The 27,427-nt window shown below is 37.5% G+C and overlaps 1 protein-coding gene across 30 annotated transcripts in view; it reads left to right on the forward strand.

The window, feature by feature from the left end:
* The window catches only part of LOC139137639 (troponin I-like), a 42,209-nt gene that overhangs the window by 9,486 nt on the left and 5,296 nt on the right, over nt 1-27,427 (forward strand). For 2 of the 30 annotated variants that reach the window (XM_070705835.1, XM_070705851.1), the window contains exons 1-9: nt 8,690-8,825; nt 15,280-15,363; nt 16,751-16,849; nt 18,332-18,359; nt 19,095-19,235; nt 21,322-21,402; nt 22,216-22,326; nt 22,790-22,849; nt 26,268-26,357. In XM_070705835.1, coding sequence (XP_070561936.1) covers nt 15,296-15,363; nt 16,751-16,849; nt 18,332-18,359; nt 19,095-19,235; nt 21,322-21,402; nt 22,216-22,326; nt 22,790-22,849; nt 26,268-26,357 — 678 coding nt within the window. In that variant the 5' untranslated portion in view covers nt 8,690-8,825; nt 15,280-15,295. Of the gene's footprint in view, nt 1-8,689; nt 8,826-15,279; nt 15,364-16,750; nt 16,850-18,331; nt 18,360-19,094; nt 19,236-21,321; nt 21,403-22,215; nt 22,327-22,789; nt 22,850-26,267; nt 26,358-27,427 lie in introns of those variants that run through there. The other 28 variants (XM_070705873.1, XM_070705914.1, XM_070705859.1 and 25 more) reach the window with 17 other exon arrangements.

Here is a 27,427-nt window from a genome sequence, read left to right on the forward strand (position 1 = left end):
GCGGTATTTTTATTTTGACGCGCATGGTGTCCACATTGGTCAGCCAGTCTGCATGTATGTATACCAGCCCTGAGGTAATCCCAGCTCGCTCAGTGCAGTGTTCACTTTAGTATTTCAAGCCTTGTCAACTCTTTTGCTCAGTAACAAAGCACAGGTGTTCCAGCGTTGAATGCATCTGTAATAGCTACATGTAGTGTGAAATTTGCCCTGACAGACTGTATATCTGGTAACTGTTGAGTTGTGACACTCATCAGAAAGATGAAGAATAGAATAAGGAAGATAAAGGTATTATAACCTGGCTGCAGGGTTTGCAGGCTGATAATCAAACTCTTGAAGTCGTGAAAGAAAGGACATGTTTTTAAAAGAATTCTAGTGTGCTAGATCAGACAAAGATAATAGAGAAACACTTGATAATAGGTTTTTGAGAGAAGAATTTCTGTTGTAGATGTAATCAGAAGTTTTGGTTGAATAGCAAAGTGTTTTTTATGCACTTTTGTGCACACTTTGACAGTGCGCTGTGATTTCTTCTTCAACATTACTGGTCACCATTGAGTTGAAGACTTCAAAGGGTCAATAGCTGTAATGTTTGATGATCTGTTTTTATGTCAGTTGCAACTTTTTTGTTGTACATGTACTCTTGAAAATATGTTGAAACAGCCACTACAACACATTGTCTCTGTACATGTTAAATGCGCTGTGATTGTTTACATTTGAATTCTTGTCCAGGCCAGAATTTACTTGTCAACAATAACAATGCAATCTATACATGTACAGGCTGAGTTGACAAGCTGAATACTGCTTTTAGGAGAAGAACAAGAAACTGCAATTAATGTTAAAATGAAAGTAGTGCAAAAATCATCAAAAGTCAGAGCTTCTGGTTCTTCAACCTGCCCAACCCCCAATCCCCTGTGAACAGGTCCACAGTCACAATTGACAACAATGGGTTTTGGCCGAACCATGGTGGTCAAAGGGTTAACTCTTCCAAAATCTTTTCACATTTGTATACCCTGCATCTTTTGATAGGTTGGGTTGACCGATATCCAGGGACATGCAGGTGACAGGGTTATAGAATAAGCTTGATAGAAAAGGCAATAAAGTTTTGTAAGGTGAGTTACGGTGCAGAATCGTGATCTTTGAAGGTTGACCAGGGACATTTCTTTGAAAGCCGTGTGTTCAGAATGGGGTCAAGAGAACAAAGGTCGTAAACATATCATCAGTCGTTTGGAAAATCATGCAAAGTCGCGTTTTGAACTGGTAATGTCCGCCACATAAAATGCATCATTAAATTTGATGGCTCTCTACTTTGTGGGAAGCATAACATATCATCAAGATGACTTGTCTTGGGACAACTCACCTTGACTGGTGTATTGTTCATGCACAGCTGAGCACACAGGAATTGGATGTTGGAATAACAGACACTTTGGTGTGGTCAGGACTGGAAGAATACAATAAGTAATTCAACTGTTGAAGCTTAAAATAATGTTATGTACCCCATGGTCACATGTTTCCAGTTTGTCTTTAATTAAAAGGACAATAAAAAGTGACTTTTGAGGATACTTCCAGTATTTAATCTTCCAGAAAACAAACACATTTCATTCTTTTTCTCTCCAAAGTATCTTGAAATGTATGATAACATTATCCCTTCCAGTGTGATGCATTGTATGCGACATGCAATTTGAATGTTAGCCAATGCATTCTAGTGGTAGGCCAGCGTGGAGTACAATTCACCTGTCAACAGTAAGGCCCTTTAAATAAAATTCTTTGTTTGCCGTCTGGATGGTGGTAGGTTTTCAGAGGAAATTAAGAAAACAAACAAAATGTTAACACTATTACAAAGAAAAATATTATTTTTTGAAAAGAAACCAAATAAAATTGAGCTTATGTAAATACACTTTTGTTTTTTTTGTCGGTTGTTTTTTTTCCCCTGGCTGGCTGTTAGGTTTTTCAAAAATCCAAGGACGGCAAACAAAGAATTTTCTTTAAATGGCCTAAGGTTGGATGTGACACACACAGGCTATATTGACTAGTTGAATAATAGGTATTTCAATACGGCTTTTTCAAGTAGAACAAGAAAGTAATTGACAAACCTAACAAGAGTAGATGCATCAAGAGTTATATGTACAGCTGAATGGACATTTTCAACTATTTTCTGTTAGTGTGCAGGTTATAGTGGGCGTATTCAAATAAAAAAGAATTTCAGAATTGGAGACAATATCCTTGGTTTCTAGTATTTTAAAGTTTTTGCAGAGTCAACAAACCTAATGTGCATAGGTAGTCAACTGATAGATGCATAAGATTCAATGTGTACATGTACCTTGGATACATGATGTTGGTGTTCCCCTTTAATCACACATCAGATCAGAGGTTGCCATTACTGTTGGTCTGTCCAGGTCAGGATTACCCAATGTTTTACATTCAGGCTGCTTCTAATTCTGTGGGTTCAATGGATGAGTGAATGTAAAATTACCAGTGTGACAGGACAAGAAAATAATGCTATTGGCCAAAGTTGCTGAATCATTGAGTCAAAATTTAAATAATAGGAATTTAAGTCCTGACCTCTAAAGCAGTACAAGATCAATTTTAAGTACCAGTACTGTGATGTTGTGGATGCAAATATAGTAAAATGTAGTAAAAGATGGACATCTTAACATGGTCTGCTGGATATTATGACAAGACTTGGGCCATTTGGTACTGAGAACAGAAATACATGTGCTTTTCAAATCCTCCACAGCTACTTCTGAGCTGTCAAAACTGAAGATATTTGCAGTTTGTTTACCAACATTTATAGCAAGACGATTACCTGTGGACGTGACAAGTGTATGAGTTGCTGTAAGGATTTATAACACCTTAAGTGTATTGAATGTCTGACGACTCATTATTCAACAGTTATAGTAATTGAACTTATACCAGGCAATACCTGGTACATAGAGTATCCACTATATATGCATTAGCATGCTATAAAAGTGATCTGAGTGAAAGAGCCCACCCTTCGACCCCTCTTTTCATGTGTGTGAGTCTATAGGCAACTGCTGAACTCAATAGGGAAGGAACTGTACATATGTTGGTGGGTGATGGCTGGGGTGCATAGATAGGGGAAGTTTCTTTTGTAAGTTCACAGGTAATTACGGCCCTGTGCAATGATTACATCTTAATTTAAAGCAGTTTTCTTTTTTAATGGAGATGTACCCCCAAGGTGCTGATAACAGCAACTTCCCATGATTAGAGTCGGCAGTCATCTGTAAAGCAATACATCAGCCGTCTTGATCTCATGGGTCCGTACTTTCTTTTCATGTGGTCGTCTTGGTGGATGTATCTCCAGCCAGAAATCCTGACTTGAAGTCGATCTGCTATTGTGTCTTCTAGCCTGTGTTGTCATTGACGCCCATTAAACGCTGGTTGCTCTGTTACGGCTGAGTGTGCCAATAAACAATAATTGCCAGCCTTGATAGCCTTGGCTAGACACATTTATCACGACTTTTCACCGAGTGAAAATGTGTAGTGTTTTCATTTCAAGCTAATTAAAATGATAGGAATCTGAAAGGTAATTCATTTCTTGTCTCGGACAAGAACGCTATAAGGAGAACTTCACCCAACCCTTGCACCTGCAGAACACTTGCCTTTGTGAAAAATAATCAGGTTTGCAAATCGTAATATGAAGCAGTTTGAAACCCTTTCACCCCTATTTCCCTGTCTAGAGGTCCAACTTCACCATAGAAAACAATGGGATTTGGTCAAACCATAGTGGTGATAGGGTTAAGTCATCAAACTTTTTGAAGGTTACCTCTGACGTGAGATTATACCAAAGAGTAATGACAGGGAAATAGAAGGATATATTAAACAGAAATTATACCTTGTCCATGACAAACTTTAGGAGACCATGAAATGATTAAGACAAAGCTTGAAAGTTTGCAATTCTTCTTTGCAAGAATTTGTGTCACATTCCAACTACAAATATATCCAAATTTGTCTTCTTCTGCACTGAAAGCTCACTGAAACTCCCAAAATGCATCATTCCCATGAAGGACATGCTTTACCTTGGCTGTTAATGTTCTTCTTCTGTCATGCTTTCCTCAGTTTCCTCCTCTTGCTTGTCTTTCGGAGAATCAGTGTCAGAAGTAGCCTTCCAAACTTTCTGAAGATGACTGGCTAGACAAGTAAAGAAATGTGAGGAATATTTTCAAGCCCCTCCCACCTCATCTCCATCCCAAACCTGTAAAGCCAACTTGAAAATTTGTGACCACACTGATTTGAAGTTCAGTCTGGTCTGTCAAGGTCAAAACTTTTGTTTTCAAATTAGGGCTAGTGTTATTATGCGAGAATTTGAAAACTTTTCGGGGTATACATAATTCTGTGCCTTTCCTCAGAAGTTGTTGATGAAAGTTACCGAGTTTAAAAACAGATGGACGTGTTAGGTCAGATGTGAGACTGAGAGTCTAGCATGTACCGTACTATCAATTTTTTCAGATGAGAAGTCTGGCCTTGTTTGTTAAGGCTGCATAAGTATCTGCCACAAAACTGAAGAGTTAAACTTCTTGCTCAATATTTCTTGATTTTTGCTCAAACCTGGCCAAAGGAAAATTTAGACTACTTTTTTACAAAATCGATAATAATTATCAGGGGTCATCGTACAAGTTTTGATACCAGAGAAACAAATCAGCTAAAATTTACCAGTATCTAAAATTCAAAATGGCTGCCACTCCTATACTAACTCTTTTGGGAAACTTAATGTTTGATTTTCACAAAACCAAGACAGAGAAAGCTTCATATATTCCACAGTTTTCAAAGTGAGTCCCCTCACATGTAGTGTACCAGTGAAGCAATGTCTATATTTGAGTATCTGATTATCCATTTAGGACTGCATTTTACTATAGAGAGGCCCAACTCTTGTCCCACTGTCAAAAAGTATCGGGATGTGAAAGATTTAAATGTTGTACATAAGGTGTAGTGAATTATCACATCTAAGCACTTCTTGGTAATTACTCTTCAGTCTTCGCTCGACATTGTTAAATTTTTCTTGCAAGAAAAGAACTTTTGTCGGCTTGCCAATTAAAATGACAATGGCTGAGCTAGTAATCCCAGCGGAGCTCCAGTCTACAGCTTTCCAAAGGGACCCGGATAAATGACATTGGAAAGAAAGGTTATTAGTGGAGACTGTAATGAGTCGTTCACTTGTTTCAGAGAATCGTTCATTTGTCGTTTTAATGAATGCCCTGTAATGTAATAGATCTCAAATTAAGTAAATGCAAATGTTCCTTTCCTAACGTCGGTTGGGTACATGTACGTGTGATCTTGTTAACGTAAGGTGTAAAGTTACCGATAAAGTTGTTAGATTGACAAAAGCCCCCTGATCATGCTGATTATACATCAGAGGATGTTTTAAACTACAATGTACGCCAGGACTTATTGCGTTGATTTGCATGGACGTGTAACTGTCTATACCCAGAGGCTTTGTGTCGGATATCTGTGCTTACGTGAATGCGAATTGTGCCTGGAATCGTTTTTTTTTTGTTTGCAGGTGGATTAAACTCTAGAGCTAAGTTTTCAGGAGTTCAAAGCATTGTATCTCATTGGTGGACAAAAAATGTGATTTGCGTCATCAGGAATTCATTGTTTTTTGAGGTGTTTAAAACTGTCTGCAGACTGCAGTCAGTCGAAGCGAGCATTTCCAGAGTGGGTAAAATTTGTTTTCAGATATCTGTGTCAGTTGACTGATTGTTTGTTTTCTAGTATATGAAGCAGATGTATGTGCGTACGAATCTCTGCCTAATACTATTCAACGTCATGAATCATGTGCAGTCTTTCTGCTTGAAAAGGGCATTGTACTGTGTTCTTGAAAATGCTGGCGTCTCTTGTCACAGGGGAATGAATGGAACTAGGGCATCACAGTAGAGTAAAGATGTCACCACAAAGTACATGTATATATGCATTAAGGTAGAACATGCATGGGGACAGATAGTCGGACTCTCAAATTTCTACAATTCTTTTCTGATCTACCACATGTGGGGGCTCATTTTAAAGCTCTGGGAGAAAGAAAAAACTTTCACTATCTTAGTTTTTTCAAAATCCAAAATTTAATTTTCCCCCATAGAGTTAATACAGGAATGGTTGCCATTTTGAATTTCAAATATAATTTGTTTCGCTAGGTCCAAACTATGAATGGTGGCCCCCACTTTTTATTGTTGATTTGGTAAGAGAATGGTTGAAAGTTTTATTCAGGACAGTTTGAGCAAAACTTCAAGTCTTTCACTTTCGAGGCGCATACTACCTTTAAAAGTGAAATAGCCCTTGACATAAAGTACATATACATGTATATACCACAGTCCATAGGATTTGTTTCTCAAATTTTTACCCAATACTGTAATACCCTGGCCATTTACCTTTTCTTTTCTCACAAGAGTTCCAAACACTTATCGTGAAAACATAACATAAAAAAATTTCATCAAAATTATCAAAATTGTGAGATGGAAAGATTGCAATGGTCCCTCACCGTCAGCCAGCCTTCATGTGCTCCACAAGTTGAATCATAGACAGTAGAGGGGGTGTCTATGGTTGAATTGAAGCTCCACTAACACAAGAAACATTTTCTTTGACTCCAGAAATGCTACATATTATGTACATGTATATGTACTGTAGATGTTCTTGTTTTAAGGGCTGACACAAAGCAATGATACATATTATCTACAATGTAGATGTTCTTGTTTTAATGGCTGACACAAAGAAATGATACATATTATGTACAATGTAGATGTTCCTGTGTTAAGGGCTGACACAAAGAAATGATACATATTATGTACAATGTAGATGTTGCTGTGTTAAGGGCTGACACAAAGAAATAATACATGTTACCGGATATGTACAATGTAGATGTTCTTTTAAGGGCTGACACAAAGAAATGATACATATTATGTACAATGTAGATGTTCTTGTTTTAAGGGCTGACACAAAGAATAATACATATTATGTACAATGTAGATGTTCTTGTGTTAAGGCTGACACAAAGAAATGATACATATTATGTACAATGTAGATGTTGCTGTGTTAAGGGCTGACACAAAGAAATGATACATATTATGTACAATGTAGATGTTCCTGTGTTAAGGGCTGACACAAAGAAATGATACATATAATGTAGACACTCTTTTTTTAGGGCTAACATAGAGAAATGTTACATGTTATGTAGATGTTCTGGCTCAGATATGACACAAAGAATGTTACTTATTATGTAAATGTTCTTGTTTAGGGCTTACTCAAAATAATTTGCAGAAATTCCTTAGGGATGCGAACTCAAAAAGTTCAGAAATGTTATCAATTAGAGGTACTTACACTCACCCTACTCATATACAATATACAAATATATACTGTTCTGTGAATTTAGAGCTGCAGATGATGTCACACTGTTGTCAAGGTGACAGACTTTTAGTCCATGATAAACAAACTGTGAACACTCATTTATGGAGTGAATAACAATAAACATATTGCAGTATTTCTTCAGGAGGAGGGGAAGGGATACTTTTGGATTTCTCTGGAGCCTGGAGGAGGGATTATTTTGAGTTTCAAGCTGATGAAGAATTTGCAGAAACTTTACAAAACAAACTGGTAATACATGTATTTAGAAATAGGATATCCCCTGATTTTGGAGGGCCAGTACTAAAGCAACTTCGCCTATGTTTGTCCAAGACTGCATCTCAAAGGCTTCCATACATTTTCAGCTTGGGATGGATGTTGTAGTTGCATATGAACGTCATAGAGATCAAGTATCTGTAACCCTTTGGCCTTGGGGCACTAGCTTGCAGAAGCCTTTAGCTGCGAAAATACGTAACACAGTAACCAGATGAACCATTATCTTGGCTCTCTCAGTCAAGTTTTGGGTGCCATAGATGTGCCATATATGGTGTTGGTTGATCAATTTGTTTGTTTGTTTTGTTTTTGTTTTTGAGTTTGTCTGGTGGCCAAGAGAATGTACAGAATTCGTTGCACTCTTGTACATGAATAAATGCATAAATGCGTTTACAGTTGAGATACATTGTATGTGTGACTTGTTTACAGTTTGGTTACAGTGAATGTAATGGGTTTACAGTTTGGCTACATTGTATGTAATGTGTTTCTACACAAGGAATGCTCTTTTTAAGGTTTAGTGGCTTGCACTTGCTTCACCAAGCATGTCTGACAGCTGTGACGTCCGGGCTGACATACCACAGCTGTAGATTCATCTTGGCATGTGAAGAATGCCTAGTCTGTCCCTGTTTTCTCTGGGCTAAAATCGGGGCAGTGAGGTCAAAACTTTCCAATCCTGGTTTATTTGTCTGTTTGTCCATCTTGAAATAAAATCAGCCATGTTTCCTAATAGTACAACCGTCGTGAAGGGTTGAAGTAAAATATTTTTATAGGGTGTTGTAGGGTAAGCAGCCATCTTTAAAGGGACAGCTGTCGAAATATGTAGAGAATTTGAACTCTGTGTGTAAAGGTTACCGTAGATGTATGCAGTGCAAACGATAGTCAGCTAGAAACAAATTTTCTGAAAATTCAAGTTTTATTTTTCCATAACGCCTAGTTTGGCAAAAAAGAGTTGGTTCCCTTATGACGGAATTACTGAATGAATTATAAGTGTAAAAATTATAATTTATTTGGAGGAAAGAATTATTTCTTGGTTTGGGTCATGTGACTTCACTGACCAATGACAGGCGAGATGACAGCCTGTGCTAGGGAGCTGAAATGTGAGAAGATCATCTGAGGGGTCTTCTTTGCCACAGCTTCAGCTTCCAGCGAACAACACTACATTCCTGATCCCCGGCTCCTGCAGAAGTTTTTATTTTTTCGTCGAAACTGTAAGTCTTCTCACTTCATTCACAAAGTCTACCGAAACTTTTTAAGTTCTCATGTATATCTTAAATCGGGATATCAAATGCTTTTTCCCTTTCCCCGTCTCTTGACTCCAGTAGTTTTCTTACTCCTTATCCATATTTGGTGCTGGAATGTGGATCCGGAATCTTTTAGCCCAGTCTGTGCATTCCAGAGTCCGTTTTAACATTTTCCGGTACCATTTTGTGTGAAAGTTCTTGGTTGTTTTGTTGATCTTTGATGTGATATTACTGATTTGGTTTGCACCGTTCATTTTCTGTGTGAAATCCATCTTTGAAAGATTATTGGAGATGAAATTGGAAATTTTTCTTGATCAGTATGTACGTTGGGAGGCCCAGGAAAGGTCTCGGCTTTTTGTCACTGACAGACTGTCAGCAAAATTTTTGTGGATACATGAGAGGGTAGACTGATGAAATTGCTTACATTTGTCTGAATTTGACTTCAGTAGGAAAATTGCAAATTCAAGTGTGTGAATATTTATACTGTGTTGGGGGATTAAAATTGTTGGCCTTGGCAATTGAGTATGTACTTGAAATATTTCACCGTGAAAAATATGCAATCAAAAAACTGCATTACAATTGCTAGAAATATTGAAGTGTACGAATATTGTAGTTATTGGCATATTCAGTATTTATGGCTTTTTGTGTGCTTCTTTGGTGGTACTGCACTTCCAATGCAAATTTGATTGTAACATACTGATATACATGTATGTCGGTACATATGCATTTATATCGGTACATATACTTGTATATCGGACCAAAGAGCTGATAGTGACATTTGGTAAGTTTTCCACGTGTACGCAAGCTTAGGTCTTGAAATTCAAGACATAGTTTGTTGTCCCGATCAGTTGAATTGTATTTCCTGCCTGACTTTGCCAAATGGAGTGAAACCCCCTTGAGCAATTCACCAGATATCATGTCCGACCTCGAGCAGTGTCAGACATAATGCCAACTTTGGTGTCTTGTACTTTTTGAATTTCAAATATGCAAGGGGGAAACTTATCTCAAGAGGCACCCCATGCCATTAATACAGTTCATGTAGTTTTCACCAGCAATCAGAACACCAGTATGTATCATGTTTTAAAACATGATGACAACTGTGTAAATCACTCTTTACCTAGACACTAATAAGGTCAAGCAAGAAGGCAGCCATTTTTTTTCCTGCTGCAGAACTCAAGAATGCCTTCTCAAATGTCTGGAATTCTGAATCTGGAAAGAAGTCTGGAATATGATAATGAGTTCCATGCTGGTGTAGACCTTGATCTTGATGCTATCAGAAAGAAGCATCTCTCAAATAATTTTTTCGTAAGCAAAAAAAATTGATCGTAAATATTTCATTATAATAGTGGGAAAAAATATGTAATTTCTTGGACAGAGTTAGGACTGTGATAATAGTTTTCAGCAAAATAATTTGCTGCCAGAAAATTTTGAAGGGGAAAAAAATTCATTTCAAAATTGTTTATAGGAATGTGCAAAATTCTTTGAATGCATTTAGCATGAACATTTTCTAGATGTAGCATGTCATATACAGTGGTGGGGATCAGCTGGTATTCAGTTTGGAAAATTGTACAGTTTTACAAGAAATAATTTCTGAGAACTGCGAGATTCAGCAAAGTGTGTGTTTTGTATTTTGTCAGTTCAATCTGATTTCCGGTACATAATAAAAGAAGGGTCTCACGACTAAAAGTTCAGTGTACCGACAGTCGTTGTAGTTCCAATGTCAGCACATTCTTGTCATGGATGTTGTTAATGCAGTGGGTAATTGTATGCCTTTGTTCAACAGTTGTTCTTCAAATTTAAAAAAATGCAGGAAAGCTGATAATGAGCACCAAGACATTATGTTACATGATAAGTCTGGCCTTGAGAAATTCAGAATCGTTGGCAGAATTGTCCTCATACCAGCCATGGAGGAAAAATCTTATGTGCTAAAGTAGGTAATTTGAGGTCAAAGGTCATGACCCTCTGACCTGGCATTCAGCAGAGTGGTTGGACGTCCATACCAGCAGGTTTTCACAATATTTGCACATCAGCTGTTCGCAAAGTAGTGTGTACACAAACACCTTTTTGTAAAGTGATCTTGGTATTGGTAGACCTTAATCATATTGTGTCAAATACTTTGGTAAGGGTATGTAGAAAGTTCAAGGTTTCGTCATCCCTTAACTTTTAGCAGTGAAGCCTGTTTTTGGTATTTTTGTGCTGTCAAATGCATTAGTTTATTTTGTTCATGTTTTGTTTTTTGTTTTTGGTGATAATCATGTTTTGCTAACATTGAATGAAAGTAGACCAAAAAAATTAGCCTAGTCAGGTTTTCGAAGTTCTGGTAAAAGTAATTTATGTGCAGTTTTTTGGTCATGATTTGTTTGGTTTGTGAGTGTGTCACTCCGGATGTAACCTTTGACACAGGAAAAGTAGTCCGTTAGTTCATGCCATATGGTCATTACTTACATTGTAGTTCAGGAAAAGGAAAATCGTGAATCACATGCAGTCTTCCGATATCCATGGACCTCATATCTACATTATTGTCATCATGATACTCACTCAGGAAACCAAGGAATAATTCCAGCATAGAACCCATGATTCCAGTGTTCCTATTTCCCATCGGAAACTTGGAGTGGTCCTTTTGATCTTACTTGATCAAAAATGGAAAAAATGTAGTGTGTAATTTTTGAAATACATTTTCTAGCCTGCAACTGCTTTTACAACAAAAAAGGCTGATATGTTGAATACTGAGAAAAAATACTCTCAAAGATAAAATGTTTTATGTGGTAGTTGTTAAGATTTTCATAACTTGTTGTAGCTTGTCTCGTATTTTGATGGTAGATCTCAATCATCTCATTGTCATACCAAGTATTTTTGTCGGTGTTTGTGATGATCCCGGCCTAGAATAATTGCCCCTTTCCCATGTCTTCCATATTCTTGCATTTTGTTTTGTGATCTGATGACTGAACTGTTGTAAATCACATACCGGTACAGCTCATTTCTAAGACAACCATTCTTTTCTGAACAGACAGGTCTTGAATTTCAAGCCAGGGGATCAATTTTGGACAGTGCACATGTACATGTATGTTAAGGACATGAATAGCTCAAACCTTTACTCCAAAAACATTTATCAAATTTATGATAGATTGCAACCAATAATTTAGGGATTGAGATGGTTATCATAAAACGGATGTTTGAAGAAAGAAACTGTAAAATCTTTCACAAGACTATTTTCATCTTCATTTGTTTTTCAATCTTATCTGGTGTGAAAGATTCCTTAAATGGGATGTGAAATGATGAAATTTGATGCCAGGCTGGATGTGACCTGATGGTGACCCCATAGTATGGTTCTCTCAACTCAGGGTATCCATGCAAATTTCATAAATTCCAAATATATTTGACGGTATCAAGTTTTGCCAAGGGTCGATAAATTAGAAATAGTCGCGGTCGGTTTTACATCAGCAAGGGTTGGTCTGGTTTCACTTGTAATCGAATTTCCTGTGATCGGTGTCCCGCTGCCATAATTTATGCGTCTGTGGTCATCCTATATTTTATCGCATGTACAGTCATAGGCTCAGATAACCCTTTGACCGACAGACTCAATTGTTCTGTCCAGATGGCTTTCTAACCCATAATTTTTAATCCAGTGTCAAACCCCAGGTTTGAACTGAAAATCCACTAGCTGAGTGTGACTCAGTGGCCAGATGACTAGCTTTAAAATGTCACTACTAAGGCTACAGAGCATTTATTTTGTATTTAATCGCATTTAATTATATAATTAATTATATAATTATTATGTGAATCCAGGTGATGTGACTTGACAACTCTAGCGTTCTGACTTTAGCCTAGCTTCATAGTATCATTGCCTCACACAGCATCAAAACATAATGTCAATTGCTCTACTACGCTACGTATTTTGACAGTTCGGTTTAGCCCCTACACTACACTACAATGGTTTGGCCCAAACCAATCAGCTTCAATGGTGATTGTGGACCAGTATGCAAGGAGATGGGGTTAAAGGGTAAATTACGGTTCCTCGGACCATGGGTAAATACACAAAAAGTTTCAAAACAAGAAAGCAAGGCGCAGTCAAAATGTTATATTATTTGCTGTTCTCACACATGACCAAATCACTGCCTTCACTGGAAATTTCATCGGCATTAGTCAATTTTGCAAGCCTTAAATAATGAAGCTTGCGGAAACTCAAAGTTCAGCTACACAGACCTTGTACAATGTTTTGTGTAGAAGCAACAGTATGGTGCAGAGCAGTTAACAACTCCAAGTACATCATTTAGGGTACTTCACATTGTACTCGCACTTCTCTGCTAAGATCTACTCCACATTCAAGTGTTTGAACTATCTTGAGTACGTCTTTGCCAGAGTTCATGAAAGCCATGGTAGACCACAAGTTGTTGGAGCTGTCATTGATTATCTCAGTTTGTATATCTTTATGATCCGGGCACTCAATTGTGAATGTATTTGTCACTTTGTCCCCTCTCAATTCACATAGGCATCAGTCGGTCTTTAATGGATGTAAATAAAAATAGCGATAAACCACCCCAGCAATGGTATACCAATCAGTTTTGACCAGTTCACTTCATGTTTATGCTGGAGTGATAGCGAGTGCATATATGTTGTGATCTGGTCAAAATCTCGTGATATACGTGTACCCTCACTAAGTGTGGTTAATTGCTTAATTAATACACCTTGTGTATCACAGAAATACACCTTGTAAGAAATGGGAAATATATATATATATATATATATATATATATAATATATATATATATATATATATATATATATATATATATATATATATATATATATATATATATATATATATATATATATATATATATATATGGTGGTGAATGAAATACCAGTGAAAGAAATATTGATCACAGCTTACAAAACACTTGTTCTCCTTGAAAAGCCTGGGTGTGACAAAAAAGATTGTAAGTCCACCAGAACTTGGCTTTCCATTGATATAACAAGCAAGCATATATATATATATATATATATATATATATATATATATATATATATATATATATATATATATATATATATATATATATATATATATAGTTATATATTTATATTTGAGCCAGCAAAATTATCAACTCATTTCAAACTTTAAAATAACTGTTCACAAAAAAAAAATCTGTGACAGTTTATGAAAGCACAATGTGCAAAATAGACTTGATGTTAAGCTGGGATCATGACTTGGTGCAGAAGGCATAACCACATGTATGTAAAAGGACAAACGCCACAGATTTAACTGTCCTATAATGCAGGTAAACAAAGAAAAATAGTAAGATACTGCCCCAAAGATGATACTGATAGTGGTGAAATAGAGTCAATGTGAGGCACAGAACACATTTATTTGTCCTGGCGCTTGCCGTTGTATCAATGGAAAGCCAAGTTCTGGTGGACGTACAATCTTTTTCTGTCACACCCAGGCTTTTCAAGGAGAACAAGTGTTTTTGTAAGCGGTGATCAATATTTCTTTCACTGGTATTGTTAGAGGGGATAGTTTACCAAATGTTTTGTGTCAGTCCATAGATGAACGGGTCACTGAAAGGATGTCAACCCAGCGCTTAAATCTCTCCTTTTTGGTCGTCTAATTCCGCAGGCATTCTCATCTTGGACTTAATACCAATCAGCACCTTTTGTTCTCTCGCTCAGTTCCTAAAAAATAAAGGATTGCTTTCAGAAAACTCAGATTAATTTTGAAGAAAGAGGAGATCCGATTGTGATAGGTGCACAATTGATTGTTACTTTACAAACTGGCATTGTACTTGTTGTACAAGGATTCAAGACCCTCTGTCATGGAATTTCAGGGTTTTTTCTCATTTTTCCAGTTCAGATTTTTCTCATGCAATATATTAATAATTCTGCTTTCCTACTCTTGGTATGTTATTGAAAGTCAGAGAGAAGTTTTATATTGATTTGGTGCAGGAGTGAACCCTTGAATACCTCAATTCACAATACACAGGTCCAGCCACACCATTGTAAATGATGGGGTTGGACCAAACCATTGTAGAGAAAGGTTGAATGTTTAGAGGAATATCATTGCTCCATCTGGTGCACTCAAAAGAAGTATTTCATTTCTCTTGAATATTTAACAACCTCTGACATGCATGTTGTTTCAGCTTTTCCAAAGTTCTTAATCTGTGACGGAATTTTAATTAACTGCACAATTTGGTTTCATCCAATTTCAGTCAAAGTGATTTCGGAAATAATTTTGTCTTCCTCAGTCAGACATTAAATGTACAGATGAACATAAGAGTCAACCAGGTCAACTCAAAGATGTCACCAAAAAATTTAAAAAAATTAATGACAGCCTAGTAAAACTATACATCATGAATTTTGAATAATATGATACAGCCCATTACAAATATTAATTACAAACTTTGATCTGTTTACTGTGTTACAGATTTTAATCAATCATAATGGCAGACGACGCTGAAGAAAGAGCTCGCCGCCGCGAAGAACGCAGGAGAAGGAGAGAAGCTGAAAAGTAAGTGGTGTCGCCATTTTGATTTTTCGAAAACCGTATGCCAGTGTATTTTATTCAGATTTCATAATTATATGTATTTTCAATTTTGTGTCATCTGAACTAGCTTTATCTGACAGCTCAGCTTTCGGTTTTGATATCGAAGTCGGCTTATTTTTATCAAAAGAGCATACGCCTAAAAGTTATGTTTTTAGTTTCTTTGCTTAGGAAACTATTGGAAGTTACAAGCGATATCTTTTCAAAAAAGCAAGAACAAAAACTGAAAGTATCGATGGACATGTAAATTAAAATAACAGACTACCAATATAAATTCCAGTCTGTAAAATTAAACTACCGGTATAAATAGCTGTGACATCACCAATTACTTTCACTGAAGTGAAAACAGGATTATGATGAAGATTCGTTTTCAGATCATTGAAAGGCTGCGGAATTATATACATCAACGTGATGAACAAAATTTAGTTTATCAGTTTATGTTTGTGACTATCAATCCAGGGAAATGCTGCGTCTCTGTAAACAAGACGATAATGCAGTGTTTGTTACTGTCACTACGCCATCTATAACTCTTGAAACGTTTTTCTCGTATGAGGAAACAGCATTGCATACCAGACCTCTCTGAAATGCTTGGTATTTTTTTAACCAGAGAATTCACAAGTAAAAACACTTGAAAGAAGAAAGATATCTCATGTAGTTAAATATGCCTACACCCTCCTGAATAAGTGTGTGTTTCCTGTACTAATAAATTCATGTGACTCTGCTACAGTACCTTGAGTGCTTGCCTACAGTCAAAACAAAAACTCACCCAGACTCTGTCAATTTATGCTGTCCCAAAGTGGTTGACCGGCAACAACTACCCATGTTGAGTATTTGAACAGTGAGTTTGATGATGTGTAAAAAGGTGTGAAGAGCCGCTCCCTTTCACAAGTTTCAGAAACCAAGTCGTCAAAGTCGATCGTCAGTAGCTATTGTATGGCACAGTCAGCCACAGTCCAGCCTATATGAAACTAATGGTTGTGTATGTGATAACAAATTTTACAGAAATTTAGATCCTTTCCATATACAACATAATGGTAACTTCATTATCATTCCACCTCAGTGACAACTGTCTAACAACAATGGCATGTGTTTGTTTTGTGTGCCTTTAACATGTCAATTTTGTGACAATTATTAAAGATAAACCAAAAGTGACCTCTTTTCGTAAGGTTTGGGCGGACCAATACTGAAAAACTGTACACATATTCATTTCATTTTGTTTCGTTACCAAATATAGATTACATAGATGACATCATGGTGTTATCACTAACAGAACATGTGTGTGAAACCCTGTAGTGTGTCGCCCACTATTAACCCATTGCTGCATGTATGTTGCATGGTTGTTTATTTACTCCAGGGCAGCCGCTGGAGAAACAGGCAACAGCACCTCAACGGGGGAAGTAGATTTGGAAGCCCTTCGGCGGAGGCGAGAAGAGAGGCGACGACAGCGTGAATTGTGCGTGCATGAACGAAAAACCATTTGACAACCTTAGAGTTTGTAGATAATATTGTAACATTCCCTTTTACCCTGTCCCTCATATCTTACACTTTACATCTTGAACCTGATCACCCCTAAAATCCTTGTGGAATTTCCTTTCATACTCTACATTGAAATGGGATTGACTGGGGAAAAAGAGGTTATACCATAGGATAGTAGGGGTGAGCAGCTTACTCTTGGCTGATTTCAAAGGGGTATAATGCAATAAGGTTCATTTTGAGATAATTATGGTTTTGCAGTATTTTAAAGAATCTGGTCAACTTCTAAGTAATTGTCTCTGCTTTTGCCTTCAACTATTACTCAGATCTTTTTTCTTCTCTGTACTTTTAATGAAAACAGTTTGTGAATCAACACTCAGTAGGCTGATGCCAATTTCAGCTTAAAGGGCCAGCAGCTGTAATTTTTGATGATTATTTTTCCTGTATTTTTGTTTTGTAATGTCAACCAAAGTTTCTTGTTTTATGAACCAAAACACAGTTTTTCAGCTTGTCAACTCAGCCTGTAAAATGTGTGAGACCGCCTTGTAATCACTGACAAGTGAATTCTGATCTTGAATTCAAATGTAAACGATAACATTGATTCTACATGGATAATGTATAGACACCTGTTGACAAGCCGAATAGTGGGTATTTCAACATGCTTTATGGAGTAGATCAAGAACTTGCTACTGACATACAGAGCAAAAATAGCGGAAAAAATTCATCAAATGTTACAACTACTGGCAGTTAAAGTAGATAATCATTTTGGAGGTATCTGAGCTGTGAAGTTAAAATGCAACTGAGTGTGTGATTCAGACTGTCTTTATTATAGATATATAGGTGACTTCTCTTTCTTATGGAGTTCGATGAAAGAAATGCACTTCAGATATTTATTTTTGCTTTCCATGTTAACAATGGATATCTTTAATGCACATTATCATTGTGCTTTTGCACAGTTAAAATGAAGGTGTTCACATAAGTGACGTGTAATTGCTTGGCGTAGAAGCAATGCATTCTGGGATTAAGGGTTATCCTCACAGCCCATCGTTTGTTATGCAGTTACCATTCTTTGGTGTACAGTGACTGCCCTCGTTAGTCTGGCCTGGCAAGGCTTACGTAGCCAAGCGTACATATAGCTGGCCATGCCAAGTTCTTTAGCCAGGCCAGGCTTGCTTGACCCTGTAAACCCCCATTTGCCTGTAAACAGGATCCTCGCTCTCCATAAAAAACAATTGGTTTGGACCAAACCATTGTGGTGAAGGGGGTAATTTACTGAAGAATATGTGTACACTCAGAAGGGTAATGTAACACTGCAAAGCCAACGAGCGGTTGTACGAGAAGTTCTAACAATCTCTATTGTCAACAAATATAAACTTCAAAGGCTTAGACAATGGCAAGTAGACATTGCACAACTTTGTGTCGATCCTGAGATAAATATTTCATCATTTGCTTGTTTTCACAGGGGTGGAGAAGCCAACGGCCCTCCAGAGGTGAGCAAATTTCTTTGATTGTAGAAATTTAACACAGTAGTATCTGTCCTGTCGATAAGTTTTGTGTCGTACATGACGTTTTATGTCGTAATTGACCAGAAGTCATATTATGTATTGTGCATTCAAATGATGTTGTTCTGTCTGAATTGTTTCCTTCGTATGGTAACTATTTACAACAGAGAAACGATATTGATTCGCAGATTTCATATTCATAGATACCGCGGGGACTCGCGAACCATACTCGGGGAAAAAAATCGCAATGGCGTATACGACTACATGTGTATCGTGACAGTAATACAAACAAATACATACACTAATTGCCTTGTATTTGCATGCCATTATCTTGAGAAGAAATATATCTACGTGACTTTATCTTGCTGACCAATCAGAGCTACAAGTGTCAATCATGTGATCTACCTGAGCCAATAGCATGCATCTGCATTATATTAGCATGTCATTATTATATCAAGTTATGTTTATATGCTTTAGAAACTGTTTCAACTGTAGTTTCTGCTCAAATTGTAATTTGATGGATAATTTTGGCGAAAATTCTTATTTTACTAAGTGCAAGGTGTGTGCCAAAAGAGTGATAAAATTGCAAAAACTCTCATTAATACATTATTTGCACAGTCCCAGCAGTTATTTCTTGCATCTATGAAAAAACTCGGCAGTTACACATTTATGTTTTACTTTTAAAACAAATGCTACTAATGCGTGTCTGGACTAACCAACCAGCCCGTGGAGGATTATAGCGAGCGCCGCCGGCGACGCAGGGAACGGGAAGAGGAGGAACGGCGCCGGCAGGAGGAGGAAGAGGCGCGTCGTCAAGAGGAGGCCCGTCAGCAAGAAGAAGAAGAGGAACGACGACGAGCCGAGGTAGCCAATACGCCATGGTGTTCCACTCCCCTTTCATTTGCCTGTCTCTCTCTCTCTCTCTTCACTGCTTTTCATCATCTACCATTTTCCAAGTTTCAGAATTCTCTCTATTTCAATAAAAGTACAACTCATCTTTTTCACACACCCTGTCTCCTCTGTCTTCTTTCTCTTCTTGTCATCACATTCTAGGGTCATAGGTCACAATATAAACCACACTGAAGTCCATAGCTCTTGATATCTTGCAGCACGTTCCCATTTCTTGAATTCCTCAATAAGGTTAAAATCTGACAAAAATTCATTCAAAAGATTCATCAATACTGTCAGATCAACTTCCAACTCATGTGATGCTGTGCATTATCGACATGTAACCATCTGAAGTTCATGTGCATATCTTCCAAATTGCAGAATTTTGTTACCATAAATTTTTTATTCAGAGTTTTTCCACTAGAAAGAATCTTTGTACCTTTTCAAGTTTTTGGATCCAAATGTCTGCATTTTAATGAAAACTAATTGAGAGAAACATATATTTTCATTAGGTAATGTTCACTTGTGTCATACTTGCGCCAATATTCCGGACATGACAGCCAAATTACCCTTCATTTAGTGGAAAGTCTCTCTTGCTCTCAAAGTTTGAAAGTATCATTATTAAGCCACTGCAAATGCCAAAAATGCATCATCCGCATGATGTGCCAGTACATGTACACAGATCACTGACACATGTTTGTTGTCATTTCAACAAAATCCAATTCACCATGGTACACACTTCAGCAAAAACAAGGTGTAAGTTTACTGTAACAATCACTGCAACCACTTCTACTCTCTCAGCCATTATCTTTAGTTTTTCACAACCATTTAAGTAAACACTCTACACTTTCACCTCCAACACCTAGATGACAACACCCCCCTGTGATTTACACATACAAAATAATAGTTCAGTCCTGTCCAAATGTTGAGTGTTTGAATGCAGATTTGGTGGTTGGGGAGGGGGGTTAAGAGGGGTTTGTGTTTGATACCATAATTTCAGAATCTGTTTCAGATCGGAAATTCTTTTCCAAGTATGTACATCTGTGTCTGTACTGTACTCTGTGTGTTGTGTGACTGCTGTTATTCTTGCGGTTGTACAAGCTGTGTCTTATTGAATGTCTTTTCCTGAATTATTGGAGATTATTCTTTGATGGCACTTCACACGTCTTGTACATGTCTGATGTGTAAACTACAATCATTCACTGACAACGACACACAGGTCTTGGGTGTTTCACTGGGTTATTTTTTACCAGACACCTGACAAATTGACTGACGATTCCCAACTTTTCCCATAAAAGTCTTTCTCACCCCCTTTCTTCTGACTACCCATGAGTGGAAAATTGCCAGTTTTTGAAAAGAATTTAACCCCTCTATACCTCCATGGTTCGGCCCAAACCCATTGTTATCAATAGCGATTATGGACCTGTTCACTAGGAATTGGTGAACAGGTAAAAAGCCTGTATTGTCTGCTCATGGTCTCACAAAATGGCACATTCTGTGAAACGTAGGATGTGACGCAAATGCCAACGGTTCAAGAAGCCTTTGATATGTTACCTGTGAGGGATCATTAGTAGTGCTTATACAGGCATTGTGCACCACTGGAAAGTTGTGTCTGTTGTTGCCTATTTCCACCAAGGTTTCATGTCTGTGTACCTGTATAATGGAATTACATGATTCTTCTACACCACCTATTGCCATAGTAACCTGTATACCCAGTGAATTCAGTCACCAAAACTCAGAAGAGAATATTGCTGTTCAAATAATTCTTAGTACATGTCTTGGATTTTCACATATCTCACTTCATTTTGCGCTGTTTTTCTTTTGTTTTCCATTTTCTTAATTTGCAATTCTTATTTTTCCTTTCTGTCTATTTCTGTTTTTCGTTGTCCATGGCGTTGTGTTCCTTATACTTCAAAACACCCTTCTCGTCACATGGTGTTGTGTATCACCACTGTTTTGTAAATCCCCTCCTGGTTTGTGACCACCACTTGTGTGTGTTTCTGTGGTTGTTGCAATTCGTTTACATGTTACCTTGGTTACTGCACATGCTCAAATGAATCAGGAAGAGGCTGCTGAGGAGGAGGCTCCCGCTGAGGAGGCTCCCGCGGAGGAGGCTCCCGCGGAGGAGACTCCTGCGGTGGACGTAAGTAGGCAGTGTGGAGTGTAGCACCTCACCCTGTGATCTCCCACAGCTGCAGCCATGCGCCCTGCCCTCTAGTGGTGTTTGCGAATATCATGGTTGCACTTTCCCCATCTTCATGTGTTTTTCATGTGTTTCTCTAACCTGTATGTGTCCTGAGTGTTGAACAGTGTGAAGATAGCACTGACTTTCCCCAAACACTGCAAACTGCAAGGAGTGATGAGTACTGTTCCAGTCTGTTTTGCCTCTTGCACTCGCCCCGACAAGGTTTTCAAGCGTCTGGTACAGAGGTTGCAGAATACGGCCGCTATTGAAATGATCAAATATGTATTCTTTATTAATAGCTTTAGAAATTTAAGATTCAACTGAAAGAATTCATGCAAAGTTCCTCAAATTATTTGGCATAAAAAATCACAGTATCTGATGTAAGAAATCAGGAGGCTAAAAATTCCCTTTCGTCGAAAATGTGTACAACACAGGACTTGTGCAAGATGTGTTAAAATGCTGTTACTCAACTTCGCCTGTGAATTCATCCGACAGCCAGGCTATGTGTTGATGTTATCAATATAACAATATACCTGTAAATGAGTCGCAGTATCTACAATAAACACATCCAATTTCCTCTGTACCATGAGCTTGCAAAACCAGGTCATTCGCTTTCAGGATATGCTGTGTGAATAATCAGCCTGGCCCAGGTGTATTATGTAGTGGCTTTGCCCTGGCACTTTGCCAAGCCATGCCCCTACATGGCATCTGTTGCTCAATGGCCTTGGCTCTGTGCCAAGTTGTGACCATATATGGCATCTCTCTCACCAGGAAGAGGCTGCTGCACAAGAGCAGGCGGAGGAGGAAGAAAGACAACGCCAAGAAGCAGAAGAACGCAAACGCCAGGAAGAAGAAGCTGAAAGGCAGAGACAAGAGGAACAGGTCAGTTTGGAACACTGTGATTTTGTTTCAGTGCCGACTTAAAGGTACACTGTCACCTGTTCCAATTTTGCCACAGTTACCATGGAAAGAAAAAATCTAACCAATCACAGATTTTAAGCGCGTGGCCGCTTTTTAAAAACATCGTCCTCACATGGGCATTTTGAATACCAAGGAACGCCCCTTTGACCATATATGGGCATATTTAGATTACAGGTGACTGTATACCTTTAACATAATGTTTAGCATAGAACATCCAATGCATGCTGCAAAGGGATAACTAAATATACAGATATCGTTTTGTCAAAATTTGATTGGTTCATGTTTACAGCAGTTTTTGTCACCAACGGTGCCCTCTCTCTCTGTCTCCAAGTTGTGTGGATACATCATTTGCAGTACAAATATTACAGTTCGTATTACGAAACCCAGAAAAATGTAAATGTTTTCACAATACTTTGTTCTACAGGAACGTCAACAGCAAGAAGCAGCGGAAGAAGAGGAAAGAAAGCGACAAGAGGAAGAAGAGGTAATATTCGTCAATTTTACTTTCCAAAAAACGTCTTTTTAGGAGTAGCGATATACATTTTTGCAAATTTTGTCTTGTTTGTATTTCGTGAAATAAATCACTTGAGACAACAGCAGTTAGGTTTTGCTTCTCAAGGTCTTTCTGAACAGCTGTCTCAATAACAAAACCACTTTTCCTCATTTGCATATGCAAATTAGATTGTTAATGTATGCAAATTAGGTCATGGATATGCAAAATAATTCCTGGTCTATGGAAAGTTGGCCAAGGGTGTACACAAAATGTCCCCAGGTCTATGAAATTAGATCATGGGTATATGCAAAATTAGTATTTTCTTTGTGCAATCTATGTCATGAGTGTACCCAAAATAAGTCTTAAGATTTATGCAAATTATTCTAATGATACTTGGTTACGACCTTTGAACCCATTCTAGTTACAGTAGAAGGCTCTTTCTTGTGAATAAGAAATCAGTTTCCCAGTGTAAACCAAAATCCTTGGATATCAAAGAGCATTCCATCTGAGGTTGAATTTTCCAGCGTGTCAGATAATAATCATATTCAGGGATGCATTGTGAGGATATGTATACAGCTTTGGACATGACCAAGTCATTCCGGAAGTGTTTTGCCAAATGCTTCGAAATGAAAGACTGTTTTAAGTGGTACTATACTCAGATTTACTCTGAAGTTTCAATCTGTTTTGAAAGATTTGAATCTTTCTCCATTCTTTGACCGGGAAATGTGAATCCGCAAAATAAAGACGAGATGAATGTCTCACAAATAACTTATTTCAGACTGTAGAAATATCTAAAATCTGTATTTGTACAGTAGTGAATGTTTTGTATTGAACATAAATGTACCCGTATTCTTACAAGAACTACTTCTGAGTATGACTGTTTGACAGTTATTTTATCATATGACATGGAATTTCAAATCTCACGTGGAATAGCGTGTACATCTCAAGACTACCTCAATACATAAGAGCTTTGCTATCCATGAGATAATGAACAATGAAGCAATGAAAGTAGTTTATCATTCACAGTCCGATAGTTTGTCATTCACAGTCCGACTAAACAGCTAAAAGAATGAAAAAGATTATTATTAACACTGTTTGAGCAAGCACAAAAAATGGTCGTCACAGCTACCGACTCAAACACTGAAAAAAGTGCAACATTAACAGTTTTAACCGATACTGAAAAAAGTGTGTTATTAATGGTTTTCTGGTTGTGTTTTTGACCACTAATCATTCCATCTCATAACAAATAGCAGCCTGTCATGCTATTTCATGGTAAGTTTCATGCGGGTAACACCATCGCATCTTGTACACCGCATAACACAGAGGAAAATCTGCTGCTTCTCGCTATTTCACAGTCCTAGGACGCTGATTTGTTTGTTTGAAAAGTCATCATTAAATTCTTACCACTGGTTCCATCTAGAAAAATAATCTTGAAAATTTATAACTTGCACAATTTTTGATCGTGTTTTTGTCTGTTTGCTTTGGTATTGATATGACTACTGTATCAAATGTAACGCAAAAAAATGCACTATTTAATGACCCTTGACCTGTGATCTCCATGACAACAAGTTGGTGCACTGGCTTGCACTGTTATTTACCTCAGATGTAAATCTAGTAAACAACAAGAAAAATCGATTGGTTAATACAACAAGAGGAAAGCCATTGCAATTTTCAATCCAGAAGAATTTGAAATTTATGCAAAGTACTATGAGAACAAGTAACTTGCAATTGCCAGTGACAGAAAGTTGTACAATGCAGGGTGTAAAATTATTCATCACAATTAAAACTGAGATGGAACTATTTTAACAATGAAACCCTCTCACCCCTATCTGCTGCTTTAGATGTATCCATCTGCGACCACAGAACAATAGGTGCAAGCCCAAAATACAGCAGTGAAAAGGTTTCACCAAAACAAATCAGCCTAGTGACCAATACCATGTACCCTACATGCATTGGAGAATAGTCAAAGCTAACATACAAACATTACCTTATATTTTGCCTAGGCTGCTCTTACACATAGCTTGCTTGCTCTAATGAATGCTGCATGCAGGAACCTTGATCAAAACAGATGCATGTCTTGACCAAGCCAATATTGTCGTTTCTTTTGTTTTCTCTCTCTTTCTCTCTCTAGTCTTTCTCTCATTCTCTATCTCATTGAATGCTCTTTCATTTCTTTCTGGCAAAAAATGGGATTACTTTCCAGCTTTTTTTAACTTTCAGGTGCCTTCGTTTTTCTTTTAGTTTTCTCTCATTCTGGTGTCTGTCTGATATGCGTTTCTTTTTTCTTTTCTCTTTTTCCTGTCTTTGTTTTCATACAGCTTTTTGTTTTGTCCTAGATTCCTCATCAATTCGAGCAGCATTCAGGCACACCTTCTCACACCGCTTCTTCCATGACACTGTACATGCCAACATTTAGTTCATTTGCCATTCTCTCTCAGCCCTTCCTAACTTTTTACTTCTGTAATTGTACCAAGATGTTCCACACCAAATGCATGGAATTTGAATTCAGTCATAATGTTTAGCATAGTGGTGTGATTGAATGCATCTGATTGGTTGACATTGTCATTAACATATATGTAAATGACTATAATGTAGAACCAAGTATATTTACATAAATGCAAATGTTTATAATTTGCATAGATATAAATTCCATGGTAACAACCAATCACTTGCATTGCACAATGGCTGAATTCAGATTTTGCCGATTTGCAAATTCAAAAACAAATGTGTCAGCATCAAAGATTGCTGTACCTTCTGTTTCTTTCTCTTGACAATTCTTAAGTCAGTAGCTCTGCAAAAAATTCATGCTGGTGAAGGGTTTTTTCTTCAAAATCATTATCAAGGGAGATTTTTAGCCATTAACCCTTTGAGTTCTTTGATTTTCCCACCAAAATTTTTGTGCAACATTTCACCATATTTTATGATATTTTCTGTAATCCTTTTGATCATTTTAGACCAAATGGGCAGCACTTTTCGTAGGCTACAGTTTTTGATGAAAATTTTGGAGAAAATTTGAAAAAAATGTTCAGACCTAAAAAAATTGTCTGTATTATATCTTATAAAGGTGACAAAAACTGACATTAGTGCTCAAAGGGTTAAATACTCAAAGTCAAATTTGGATACCACAAATTTGTTTTTGATCATGGTTGATCTATTGCTCTGGCAACGTGACATAAGTATAGCTCCGTGTTCCACCACTATGCCGTCAGTTCCTGTTCAGAGAATTTTTGTTTCCTCTTTGATGGCTTGAAATCTCCCTTCTAGTGGTGAATTTTCATTGGGCCTGTCCTCATACTGACACACTCACGGCGCCATTCTTTTCCTTTCTCTATAGTTCTCACTTCCCTTGTAGAGAAGCAAAAACCAGGCAAGACGCCTTGTTTCCTAACATCTTCATCTTCTTCCACAGAAAAAGAAGAAAGAAGCACAGGCATCGCAGGCTGCCCCCGCTAAAAAGAAACTTGGGGGTTTGTCAACTCTACGTAGGCTTGACATTAAGGTTGGTGTATCCGGATACCAAATCACTGACACAACATAAAACTTACATAAAATCGCACAAAAAAGAGGAAAAATACGAAGACCTGAAAACATTCTACTTCACAACCTACACTAATCAGTCACATGGCCAAAGAGGTTCAGATATCCTCTCTCTCTCACCTTCTGTAGAATGGTACCTTCCAAATATCTGATATATGGTTGGTCTTACCATTCTCTCAGATTCAGATTTTCAACCAGTGAGAAAGAGGATAACTTTTCACGCAGAGCAAGTACCTGAGAGGTTAAAAGTCATGACCCTTGTCTGTTTGTTCGTAGTTCGTTACCTATGGGAGGGAGGTCCAGGCCTATTTTAATGAGCATTCTAAATGTTTTATCTTCTAATATTCTGAACTTTTTCTCAAAAAAAAAATAATTAAAGTGAAAATATTTGCACAGTTAAATTTGATACCCTTCTTCATGTGTTTTCCCGTTTGTGTATTAACCCATCTTATTACCCATGATGCATCTTTCTCTAACCTCGGATAAAGAAATTCTAAGTGCTTTTTATGTGATAACTTATTTGTCGTTCATGAAAACGTCAGCTGTCTTCGTAGCATGTTGTCAACAATTATTCTCTAACACGTAAAATATGCATGGCTGTACCTGCTTCTGCCTCCCCCCCCCCCCTCCCATGCAAAGTTCCTCGCCCATGAAAAATGTTAGATTACGAACAAGAAGTCAATTGCAAACAACATTTGAAAGTCTCAAAGAATTGATCACATCCGACGAAATTCATCGATGATTTCACATGCTAATTTTGAAATTTCGACATTTTCCTTTCAACGTATTAATTTTCAATACAGCTGTTTATTGTAGATATGTTCTGCCTGCAAGAAAAAAATTTCTAACCCCTCCTGTGTAATAACAAATGCTGCTGAAGCATCCTTTTTTCGCTGCAGTTTTTGTCCGCTACTTTTTTTTTTCATTTTTGCTTGTTTGTAAAATTTTTGAATGAAGGATGGGCAAAGTCATTCACAATGGAAACCTTCCCTTTTCCCACTTCCCCCTCCTACAACAATGGACCGTTCCCAA

This window comes from Ptychodera flava, chromosome 1 (assembly GCF_041260155.1).
Source record: "Ptychodera flava strain L36383 chromosome 1, AS_Pfla_20210202, whole genome shotgun sequence".
Taxonomy (NCBI): Eukaryota; Metazoa; Hemichordata; class Enteropneusta; family Ptychoderidae; genus Ptychodera; species Ptychodera flava.